We start from the raw sequence: 12776 nt of genomic DNA, 5'->3' as shown, positions 1-12776 counted from the left end.
CAGACTAATGTGATAAAACTGCTTAAGTTCACGGTGTTGTCCAAAATCTCTCTCCCCTTAACAAAGTCCACAGACTTATCCAATGCAGAATCCTACAACCTCATGAAAAGGAAATATTTAAAGATAACCTGGAGTCAATTACTGCAGCAAACTACCTACCTGCTAATAGAAGCTGATAGGTGATAAAAGAATTTCACTTATAAACTTTGCATAGCAATGGAAAGGAAACATAAAGTTAATTATTAGAGAGCAGTAGATCAGAAGATACCATATTGGGAGTGTATATTTAGCAGAGAAATATAAAATGATAAATTATTATTACTCATCTCAGCAGCAACTGCCTGTGTGCAACTATTATTTATTTTTTATCATAACCCAAGGCCCAGATTGATAAAACACAAGGACTGAAAACAGATCCTTGTTTTTAGTGTTGATTATACAAATATTTATAGATCATTGAGTTAATTACATCAAAACGGGATAAAAAATGACATAAATACACATACACACCAGTTTTAAATTAACATGCTAAAATAGCCTGAATATATGCTTTACATAGCCCCACGAACATCAACTATGATTTTTGGTTTTTACAACAATTACTTTTTCACACAATAAAGATATTTTCTGTTGTTATTATAATAAAGACTTCATAGAAAGAAATAGTTTCTGCAATAGGTAGATTTCACAGTAAATGGGAGATTTCGCTTCAAATTCAGTGAAGCATTTGGGTATGTTAATTTACACTGAGTTCCATTTAAGTGCTTAAAGATATTCAGAATTAAGAGGCAAAATTCCAAGCACCATTTAATTACTCAGGAGCTGAAAACTGAGCACATGCTTAAATGCTCTTTTTTGCTAACATTAAGTGGCTTTATAGTATTCAAATTCTCTTTTAGAAATATAGGAAAAGATTTGATTGGTATTTTATACCTGACTTTCCTACCATATCTTAAGACTCATGCCTATTAGAGACGCACCACATAAAAAGCAAGCTGCGGGTGCAATGTCATGTTGACATTCAACAGAGGAAATGTATGTAAAAGGATCACTACTGACAGAACAAAGTTGTCAAAAATCTGTGACATAAATCCTCAAACCATAAAAAGAAATCATTTCTGAAAATACTTGATATGAAGTAATTCCTGCAGAATAGGTATAATAATTATGGACGCTACCTTTTGTAGCGTTCCTTCCATTGCACTTATATGGCTTTTAAAATGATTATGAATATAAACGTTCTCGGTCTTTAATCAAAGCGGAACCTTCAAACTGGAGGGAAACACCCTTTTAACTCTACTTGCTAAATTTGAAAGGAAAGCTTTCCTTTGGGATACAGACATATACAAAGGGGAAGGAGAAAAACAAGAAAATAATTGTCTTATTTCTTTTTCATTTGCTCCTTATTTCCTATCCTGCTGTTATCACTTCCCCCAGGTTTTTCTCCTACTGAAGTCACTTCTTCCATCTGCTTTCTCGCAGAGTTCACTTTCTCCAACAAGAGGAAGATGTGTTCTGCAAACTCCCGGATGGCTCCACAGCCGCCGTTGCTTTTACAAATGTAGCCCGCAGCCTTCTGAGCAACTGTACAAGCATCAGCAGGGACGCCACTCAGGCCTGCATTTTTTAGGCACTCCACATCAGACTCTTCGTTACCTGTTGAGAAAGATGACACACACGCAAATATCACATAGGGGATAAACTCTGCAAAACTCACTTTTTCCTTACACACACTAATCTATTTCTAAGAACTGTATTCTTGCAGCAACTTTCATCTGAGAAGCTCAACAGCACTTTGTGTATGTGAGTCAGTTCTTAAAAAACCTCCATGATATATGGCAATACTAATCACACTTTACACAAACAATAAGCAAAAGGATAGCACTTTTAGGACTGGTAAAACTGTTTAAGCAACTGATTAAGCATTTGCACAATTACCTACCTAAGCTGCTATGGAAATGTAGTTTGTACAGGGCTACATAGCTTTAACACTTTAGCTTCCATTTCATAATTTATGTAATATTCACTTGGAACTAAATTGAAATAATTTCAAACTTGTAAACTTCAGCTTGTATGTGTATGCAACAATATCAAAGGCTTAACAGCTAAGACTTATGAAATTAGATTTTCATTCATTAATGTATTTAATATTTAGCTTGCACCTCAGCAGAACTTAAAATGTGTATTTACTTTTAGTGATCGTATGCTGCAATTTGCACTTAAGTCTAGTTTATCTTCAAAGTACTTTGCCCTTTGTTGATACATAGTGTCATGAAGCTCACTATTTCTATATGAAATTTTAGTAAAAAAGAAAAGACACTGACCTAAGTAAGCCACTTCTTTCCAGCTCAAAGCAATATCTTTTCGCCAGTCCTCTAGGACTTGTAATTTATTTGTTGCATTAACTTTTGCTATACATCCCAGCTGCATGGCAGACAGTGTTTTCAAGCAATCTCTTTCAGAGATGAGTCGAACCTATTAAATTAAGACAAGTTAAAATAAATTCTACACACAAAGAATCAAGACATAGATTAATTTACAAGGAAAAGGAGAAATTTTGCTCATAGAGGCTCTCTTTGATATCTGAGATGTTGCACAACTGATTTCTTCATTCAAAAGTCGTAGCAAAAGTGATTAGGGTTCAAAAAAAAAGGCAAAAAGAAGCACATTACAGTCTTCAACTGCAACTTGTTAAGACAGAATGCATCATCAGTCTCTAGGCTTCCTTGAAGTTCACAGAAAAGGAAACTGTTTTCTTTTTTAATGAAATGAACTAAATTAAATATCGGATATCAGTATTGTTTTTTACAATAGGACTTTTAAGCATCAACAGAACATTAAATAATGTTCTGCACATTCACCTGAGGAATTTCATTCTGATTTTGAAATTTAAGAACACACCAGAAAAGAAATTAGTTATCCTGCTGCAGTTAACGTTATGTCCAGACCCATTTTCCCGCACCAAGTTTTAAGTCCAAGTTATGGACAAATGTATTCTCCCTAACTACTACTATCTGATAATGCATATTTGGCATATCCGATTTTAAATAACGGGACTCATGCACAAAGTGCAAGTGGAGTAGAAAGCCCAAGACATTTCTAATGAAAGATTGCAAGACACAGTAGCAATAGACACAGGTGCAAGGTTCCTCTCCTTTGCTTCCTAGAAAACAGAGCTGGAATCTCGAAAACCCATCTACTCCTTTCTATTGCCCCAAGGCAGCATCAGCTTTTTCAAGAACGTCTTGCCTAACCTGTTTTAAGAACTCCTACTATTGAGACTGCAAAATGTATCTAAACAGTCTCCTCAGGGCTTGGCTAAGTTTACTTTGTCCATACCTATCTTCACTTTTAAATAAAGCTCTCTGAAGACTGCCTGTATCAGTTAGTTCTTACCCGCTCTGAAAATTCTTCTGACTATATTGAAGGCAGCAGCACATACAGAAAACCGCAGGATGGCTAATATAACCTAAAAGTTACTAGATCCTCAGTTTAGCAGAATCCAGTACGAATAATTCAGGAAAGCAACCATTAATAATCTGTGTTGTTCCAGTTTGCCTTGAATTCTTGAAGTTTCAGAGAGTATACATTGTAGTTAATGCAACTACATGGACAAAAGCAACTGGTGTTTGATTTTCCCACTTTGCCACCATCATGGGTAATCTAGGATTAACTAATGAATTTCCCTGTGTACCCCTTCCTCTTCCATAACTAAGACATAACAACATATCCCTCCTTGGCAGAACTACTGCAAAACCATGTTCATAGTTTCTGTGACATGCAGATGTCACAGTAAACAAAAACATATAATTAATGTGCATCTAAAACACCACACAAAATGACTGAGGATAGCAAAACACTTCTTCCGATTTTTCCAGGACAGGAAGAGACAAAAAATGCCATGATCGTAATGATTGAGAGCAAGAACTTTATGGAAAAGCATAAATTTCCTTGAGAGAATCCGGGCATTTGCCCCAGCCCTGTACTGACACCATCACTTTGCTCTCAAGTACTCTGAAGGAACTTCAAGTGCTGTAGATTTCAGAAACTTTTAATGTTCGGTTTACATCAGAAACAAAGCTCGAGCATTTCAGAATAATGCTTACCTGAATTCCTCTCTTCTTTAAGAGTTCAATCCCAACAATATCTCTATAATCATAAGAGACCATTTCCTTCTGATCTTCTGTCACATAAATGCGACCATTTGTCAGGCATCCATCGATACTGCAAACCAAGAGCTTCACCTCTTTTAATGGCTCTTTACCAAAATATCCAAAGCTAGACAAAGAAGTTATCTTTTCAGGACGGAAGCTTTTGCACAGTCAAAAAATAAACAAATTCTTTTGTGTGAAGATCACAGTTCTAACACCTTTGAAATTGTGTTAAGAAAAGAAAATTCTTTTTAGAAGAGTCTTTTCTCATCTTCATTCATCAATTATATTCTCCCCCATCAAAGAAGAAAAATCCAAGGCAACTTGGATATGCTTTCTCTTTAAAAAACAGGAAGAGACTTATTTCCTTAGGATAAAATGTTATGTTCTACAGCACCAGTAACATGTATCAGTAAACATGGAAGTCCAAGACAGCACAGACAAAAAAGGCTATAGCTGATACTAATATCTCTGGGATATAGTGGGAGTTACAATCTCCTTTTGCCCTAGGTTGAAATCTTAAAAATGAAATAGCAAAGGTAATTCATCAGATTTCAACAGAGGAAAAAATGATGGATCCTTACTTTAAGTTATAATCTCAAAACTAAACAAACATTATGAATTCATAGGATCATAATTCGAAACAGTGAGCGATACAGAAGTCGTAAGGGAACCAAAAGTGTTTTTACCTCAGCACTCTTTGCTCCGCAATCGGCCAGTCAATGTCTATATCAATATCGACGCTGTGCTCTGCACGCATTTCATAGTAGGCCATTTTACCACCCTAAATGAAAAATAACATATTAACATTTTCCATTTGGACTAATACAACCATAAAACTGTACCAAGGAGCAAGCAATAAAGCCTAGAGACCCATTTATGCAGCAGTCATAGTGGCTTAAAAACAACTGAACCACCAACAATGACATTTTGCCAATTACACAGAATTTTAAGTAACTCTACATGGGCAAAACAATTAATAAATATCTTCAGTTTACAACTGCACAAAGTGTGCTATAAGGATGTTATGCCTTCTAGTCAATAGATCATAGTGATTTGACTAGGTTTTTTTATCTAATACAGTAAAATAGTAACACATTTGGCATTGACTCAGAAGTACACTTTTTTTTTTTGTTACCTACACAGACTTCATATCAACCAGAAACACATCCACTAAATCCTAATTTAATTACAACAGAAGAGAACCAACAAAAAGAGAGAGAGAGAGAGAGAGAGAGAGAGAGAGAGAAAAGAATGATCATCAAAAATTTAGCACCTCAGTCTTCACAGAATGTACAAAACAATGAAGCTCAGTGCTTTAAGTCCACACAGCACCTGCTGGCACTACATGGATCTACCCAAATTATAGAGACCTAAGTTAGTAACTAGTGAGTTATTTTCAAAAGACAAGAGCCTTATATTCTTGCCATACCTCATAAAGTACTTCCAGTAGAAATATGGAAATACTGGTGTTAGACTTTTGTGTAGTTCTGGTGACAAACGTTGGAAATAATTTGTGATGGAAAGCCTGTCTTACATGAGAAAAATTAAGGGGCTATGCGAGTGGACAAATAAAAGCTGAAGTAAATACACTTGTTCTGTATTACCTCACTGGTAATGCACTACATGAGGTAGTGGGAAAAGACCCTTTTTAAATTACAGTACAAAACTGGTACAAGACCAAAGGTTTAAACTGGCCATGAATAAGCCAACTGATGTGAATCTCAATACCATATCCTTTTTGGCTTCTATCCAGACATACAAATATTATTTGTATGAATATATTTCCTGTGGAGGAAGCTATTACCAGAACTGCCCTACCTACAGTGGGCAATGTTCAATCACACTGAAGTTAACCATCCTGAGGTCAGGGTGCTGGTACTAGACACTGCCAGAAGAGAGACATTACTGAATCCAGGACCTCCACGTCAGAAGTGCAAGAAGCATTATTCTAGAAAGCCATAAAGGACAAAAAGACTAACCTGCAAGTAGCCTTTCTCAATCAAATGCCTCTTAGCAAAGTAAAATGAGCCATTTTCATACAGCTCTCCAGGCCAATCTTGTCGCCGGTATCGTTTCGCTGGGTTTAGGTTTTGGGGCTCTGTCATTTTGTTTTCTGTTATAGCAAAGAAAAACAACAAAATAAGTTTTCCAGAAATCCTTCTTCGAAGACACTTCGTAACTTTTTTTTTTTTAATATAACAGAAAGCTATTTAAAGAATTAAGGAATAATTCAGATGCTCACTTCTTTCACTGCTGTTTCTCATAGCTTAGCTTTACAAAGAATCACTGAACTGTGTGTTCTTTGTTATAACTGGTAATAACAAATTGGGGGACTGCCCTACATTTCTAGCAGAGGAAAAACAATGTTTTTCATTCCAATTTGAAAACAAAAATTCTTGAGAGGCCCTCAGCTCCATAGTTGGTTAATAAATTTTCTTCTGGAGAGTTCTTGCCTGTGTGAAGGAAACATCAGACTTTCCATGTTCTATGTATCTGCCAGCACACTACAGGAAGGGTTAAACTTAAACACGCACACAATTATCTACCTACACCTAAAAACAAAGATGCCCTAAATAAACTCTGAAAGCTGAGGGAACCAGCCTGAAATCTGGTAGGTATAAAGGCATTATGAGAAGCAGTTTTGCCTATGGAAACACATCATCACTTCCTACTTGAAAAGTAGCCATATTAGCCATTCTCAACTGGTTTAATCAGTGTCCATAAATAAACAAAACACAGACCTTGAAGAAGTAATAGTTGTAGTGAATCAAGCAGAAACAAAGCCAAGGACCAGAGACACCTATGCTTAGGTCACTCAAATTCGTCCACAAAACAGCTAAAATGCACCAGCTCTCATGATACGATGACCCACAAAAAAAATGGTGGGAATTCTCAAATACACCAAACATCCTGATGCTTTCATATACACACATTTTACATTTAATAACTACATTACAGCTTTGTGTTCCAGGAAGTATGCAGCCAACCACAGAGACACTGTTCTCCTTCAGGGTGCACATATATTAATCCGCTAAGGAGAAGGAACAATAAAAATACACGTAAAAAGATACAAAATACTTGTAACATACTTTAAAACTGCCTGAAAAGAGTCCGACACTGCATTCTACTTTTGTAATTGCTGTTACCTGAAACACCACATTCCTGTTAGCATCACAAGATGTTAAATGGACTTAGTCCTGGATGCCTAAAACGTAATTCACAGAATCCTAACTTTCAGCCATGATTTTAATGTTCCTCTTCTAAGTTACATACAAATTGCATAACATTATTTTTCCTCTTTTCAGAAACAATTAGGATGTTCAAATTGTCTATTCAAAAACCTAACTTTCATTCCATCTCTAGTACCATGCTTCAATTATATTTCACATACTCTTCTATAACACAGTGTGATATAAACCAGTAAAAAAAAAAATTCTGCTTTAGCCACAGAAATTAAAAAAAAGTGTGGGGAGGAGATCTTTGTACAAGAATGCCAGGTAGTTCTGCAACTACAATAATGCACAATCTTTAATTACTAGCGAAGAGTTCAGTCTTTATTCATCTTGGCAACTGTAGTTGAGAAGCACACTTTGCAATGAGAAATAGGCACATTTCTTCATATGAGCCAATTAACATGAGCTCAGAATTAATGATTCAAAGGCAGTTTGCAAACTGACATAAGTCCACAGTCTAATTAACATGCTGAAATAAACCCTAAGCCTTCAGGCTATGAGATTGCAATCCCACCTTCACTTAGACTTTACACTAGCCTTTCACTAGCCAGAGCAAAGAAAGAACAAAATACTTTCCTAATTAAGACCTCAGGGTCATGTTAGTATACACCTGAATACCTGCCAAGCAGAAGTTAACACATACAGTTTGGGAAATTTTTGTTTTGAGCCTGGGCATGCTAATAATGTTTGCACTTTCAGCATCTCATCACTTCTGCAAAACAATGAGCAACAACTATACATAAACTTGATATATAAATGATGATCATATAAAACCATATAAAGAAATTTCCAAGTGATCTCATTACTTGGACTTAAGTCTGTGCCTCTGGTACCACTTCCTACTGTACCACAACATTTTTATTGAGTATAATTGTAACAAGAGAAAACAAACAAACAAACAAACAAACATTACCTCCTTTTTTCACCTCGCTCCATCTAAACTGATGCCTTCTTACAACAGAGAAGACGGAATCAAAGCCCTCCTTCTGGATCAGATCTGCCACTTTTATAAGGTCACTGGGATGTAAACAGGGAGATGTTGCTTGAATATTTCCTACAACATCAACCTCTAAAGAAAAACAAACATTTATGAAACAGTGATTTTTTAATATGCACGATTTCAGAGTGTGGCATGAGCAAATGCCACGTAAAAAAGAGAACATTACTAGCTTCTATTTGGTATAGGCTTTACTTTCCTTTTTTTTTCCCAAATAAAATAAACACATCATCCTTCTAGTCTTTAATAAAATACAAGAACTCAGCACATTTCCCTACTGAAACTTAATGAATAATGCTCATGTACCATGATGATGATTCAGAAACTCTCTGATAGTTTCTAGAGAAGTAGAGGAGTCTTGAGACACTTCACGGCTTCTGCGATGAACTTGAGCCCCAAACTGCTTAGCAACCTTCTCAATTTCATCGTGGTCTGTAGAAACCCACACACTGTTGGCAGAAAGTGACAGAGATGAATGAGCATAAAAGAACAACAACTTATTTTGCCTTGAATCCTATTAAAATAAGACATAATGGTTACAGAAGCAGGAGGTTGCTAACACAACATTACTAACTTGCCTGTCATAGTGTGCTAAACTGAACAATGCCCTGTTTCATCCATGGACTAAATTTGGAAAGAAAGAAAGGGGAACTAGTTATTAAACTGTTCCTGTTGATACAAGGATGAACCACTTTTAGAAATGAAGAACAAATTTGCTAGATCATAAAATGTCAAGCCTGAGCTGCACTTCGATTTAAGCCAGTATGGCACCTGATCTAGCATGCAGGTAGGTACCTTGAGTAACATGGGAGTCAGAAATGTTACCATAAATACGCAACCCCAGCATGCTACAGTCCGCTAGGCACAACGGGTGGAAGGGCACATTCAAAAAAGAGTCACTTAAGAATTCAGAAACAACCCTGACAACAGACAAAACTGCTATTCAGTTACAGAACTAGCTTTTTCTTCAAGGAACATGAAACATATTAGTTAGGTTCCATCCAAACTTCCAGCAAGAGCTTTTTAAGATGCAACCGCAGATAATTTGGTGAGGGAAAAATAAAAAAAAAGTTTTCACAATGGCAAAGCAAGATCATTTTTGTTTCGTTACGATAAACATTTATAAAGGAAAACGGCCAAATCTGGCTCTTAGGAGGTGACAACACCCACATTACTGCTGCCACCAGTCTCAGAAGCAGGACAGCAGAGAGCCACGTCAAGTCACACCCATGTAAACAAGCGCCAAAGCAAGAAGCACTCTCCTTATGCTTCGGGCTGCCTGGTTCAAACATACCCACCCGTTTGACCAACAACAGCTGGGCTGGGTAACGTCTACACCGACGCGGTTCTAAAGGCATTTTTTGACTCCGAGGGGTGCACCCCTCCCTCTATAAAATCAGAAGGCGCCTCACTAGGGGGTTTATACGCACGCATGTACACAGGCACACGCATATATACGAAAGACCCCGAAGCGCCCAAACGCTTCCCCGGCCCTCAGGCTTCCCCCGCCCGCCATGGAGCCCCCCTCGGCCCGCAACGCCCATGCGCACACGAGCGGCGGGGGCGACGGCGGAGCTATGCGCATGCGCACCTGTCGAACACGCCGGCGTCGAGGGCGGCGCGCAGCACCCAGCCGATGAGCGGCACCCCGGCCAGCAGCTTGATGTTCTTCAGCGGGATCCCCTTGCTGCCGCCGCGGGCCAACACCAGCGCGGCCAGGTGGCCCCGCGGCCGCGCGTCGCCCGGCGGCAGCGCGCGGGAGCCCCCGACCTCGGCCTCCATGTTGCCGCGACCGGCTCCTCGCCGCTCCCCACGCCCCGGGGAGCGGCGCTGCCGGCCGCCCGGCGCGCCGGGCATGCTGGGAACTGTAGTCTGCCACGGGGGTGTGGTGGTGTCACCGCGCATGCGCGGAGCTGTTGGGAGCGGGAACGGCCGTTGGGAGAGCCGGGGCGTGTTGGGCCGGCTGGGCACCTCGGTGGGGTTGTGACGGGGACAGTGGGCATGAGACATAGAGTCACCGCACGTTTTCCTCAGATAACGTTTTCCAAGGTGCCGCTGCTTGTGTACCTACCTGCGCACAGGTGTAGCGGCATCTCCTACCTTATATCCAAGGTGGCTTTCGGTGCTGCTCAACAGCACATAGCCCGGTGTGTTGCTGGGCATGCGCTTTCGCATCATGTCTAGGAAGCTGCATAAACCAGATGCTGTTTTCCTTCAACTCCTTCAGTATAAATCCTCACTCTTTATGCGTTTGGCCTGTGTCGTTTCCTTCTGCGTGATGAGTCCCGGCAGAGGGCAGAGTAATCACACGAGGGGGAATTTTCTTCCCATCATCGCTTCTATTTTCCATTTGCTGAAGGCATATGAAAACACCCTATCTTAAGTTCTATGAGCGAAGCCATGGAAGGTGGGATGGCTGCAATAAAGTATTACACTACCAATATAAGGCTGTACAGGAGTGTGATGTTTAGTGCTCATAAGAAAATGAAAAATAGAGGGTGGCGAAGCACGTCAGCTCAGTCTTGAACACTGACATGCTCACTCCATAATGGAAATGTTTCACGCCCAGTTCAGTGCAGTTTTCATTTTTTTTTTTTTTTTTTTTTAGGTGTGTGGCAGGCTGGAAGGAGGGTCTCTAGGAGAGTCTGAAGCAAAGTGCTTTTAGTGGTGACTTCTTCACCTGATGCAACCAGTGTTACTACACCCTACCTATCAGTTCTTTTAGGACTATATATAAGAAAAACAAATATGTCAAATTCTAGCCTAACTTCTTAGTAAAGACAACATTTACTTCTTTTGCAAACAAAAAAAAACCTAAATCTTTTTTGTGTCACGGAAAGATGCAAGTACATTTGGGGTCAGTTTTATGGACTAACCTTTATTTTAAATCATATGAGTTTGTAATGATCTTTGAGATAGTTCTTTAAAGAAGCCATAAACAGGACTTTATTATATAGAGAGTCTGGTGGATGTACTATTATGTAACGTGTGCATTAATTCCTAAATCACATTTCTTACTGCATTGTCTTTTCCATACATTTTGAAACATGAATTTTCATTTTGGAAGGTATTATGATAAAGTTACTCATGTTGCAAAGAGAATGTACAAAGATTTATCAACTGAAGAATAAGAAAAATATATACTCTAGTAAATCTCTTTCTAAGTGACTTAGGTAATTGTTACACTATCCAATATTCCTGCCTGCTAAGTGAGAATGTGTTAAAAACATTGTGTTTCTGTATTTTGGTTCATCACATTATGGAAATTGGACGATTTATCAATAGTAATAATATAATAATTTTTTTAAAAAATAGATCATCTACAAAATTAACTTCAGTATCTCAAAGTCCAGGGGTATCCTAAATCGGGAGCTGAGTCTAGATTCCACTTTCATTTACTGATAAGAGAAACTGCATTGGAAGATCTGGCAAACATCATTGATCTTTCTAGATGAGGTTCCTCTAGTACAATTTTCTTTACAAGACCATACTTAATGTAAAACCTTTTGCATTCACTTTTCCCTTTGCACCAGGAGCGAATGTACTTAAATACCTTCTGACCTGTTTCCTCTGTATTATATTGGCATCTTGCTCCTGAAAGAACTGCTGGTAACATTTCCTGATAAGATAGAACATTTGCTATTCTTAATAACAGAACAAAACAAAGTAAGGATTTTATTTTGTTATCAACATAAAACTTCTCATTTCTTTGGAGAGTTTCATGCAGTCATGAGGTGGCCTAAAGGTGCAGATTTCCCCATGCGGAGGAAAGAGTTTCAGCTCTCCGTCATCACTAAGTAGCAGCCTTCACGTTCCCACGTTAAATGCCGTGGTCACAGCCTTGTGACTGTACAACCTGCCTGTCCCATGTCATGTCATGACCAACCATCTCTGAACAAACAAGGCCAAATGTGCTCATTTCAAGGAAATACTGATATATTAGAAAAATTAGTGGGAAAAGATCTCTATTAAAAACATGTTCCATGCTGCATGATTCCATTGGGGATAATAAAACTTGTGAATTTCCTTTCTGGCCACAGTTCAGTTGCTGTAAAGTATCACATTGTAGTTTCTCTCAAGAAAGTCTATTCATTCATGTTTGTATACAGGGGTATGAACAATGTATACAGGGAGATGAACAAAATCTGAGGTATCAGGCAGATCTGTGCTCAGGTATTACTGTAATCACCATTAAAAAAAACAGTAATCATATGCTAACAAGGACCGCACTTTGGAATTAACACATATTAGCCCCCTGCATGTGTGGGGCAGTATTTGAGTATGCACTATGTTATTAGTAACTGTTATTGATGCGTATCAGCTGTGGCAGAGATGAAACCTGAGTCCTAACGACAGCTGGGGCCTGATTTCAAACCGATGCCCTCTGAACTG

General features: G+C 38.6%; 1 protein-coding gene across 1 annotated transcript; it reads right to left on the bottom strand.

Annotated features, from left to right (window-relative positions):
- Nucleotides 1-1357: 1357 nt before the first annotated feature.
- Nucleotides 1358-10184, bottom strand: CMAS (cytidine monophosphate N-acetylneuraminic acid synthetase). The gene is made up of 8 exons (XM_088528348.1): nt 9976-10184; nt 8691-8833; nt 8301-8456; nt 6134-6267; nt 4841-4935; nt 4107-4278; nt 2325-2475; nt 1358-1656 (listed from the first exon to the last, which is right to left on the bottom strand). The coding sequence occupies exons 1-8, from the start codon at nt 10164-10166 to the stop codon at nt 1382-1384; spliced, it is 1317 nt and encodes a 438-aa protein (XP_088384474.1). The 5' UTR covers nt 10167-10184; the 3' UTR covers nt 1358-1381.
- Between the last annotated feature and the right edge of the window lie 2592 nt (nt 10185-12776).

This window comes from Tinamus guttatus, unplaced genomic scaffold (genome assembly GCF_059628265.1).
Source record: "Tinamus guttatus ecotype Peru unplaced genomic scaffold, ASM5962826v1 Tinamus_guttatus_pri_ptg000308l, whole genome shotgun sequence".
In the NCBI taxonomy this organism is placed as follows: Eukaryota; Metazoa; Chordata; class Aves; order Tinamiformes; family Tinamidae; genus Tinamus; species Tinamus guttatus.
The sequence above is the reverse complement of the archived record's forward strand: the minus strand, read 5'-3'. Positions and strand labels throughout refer to the sequence as shown.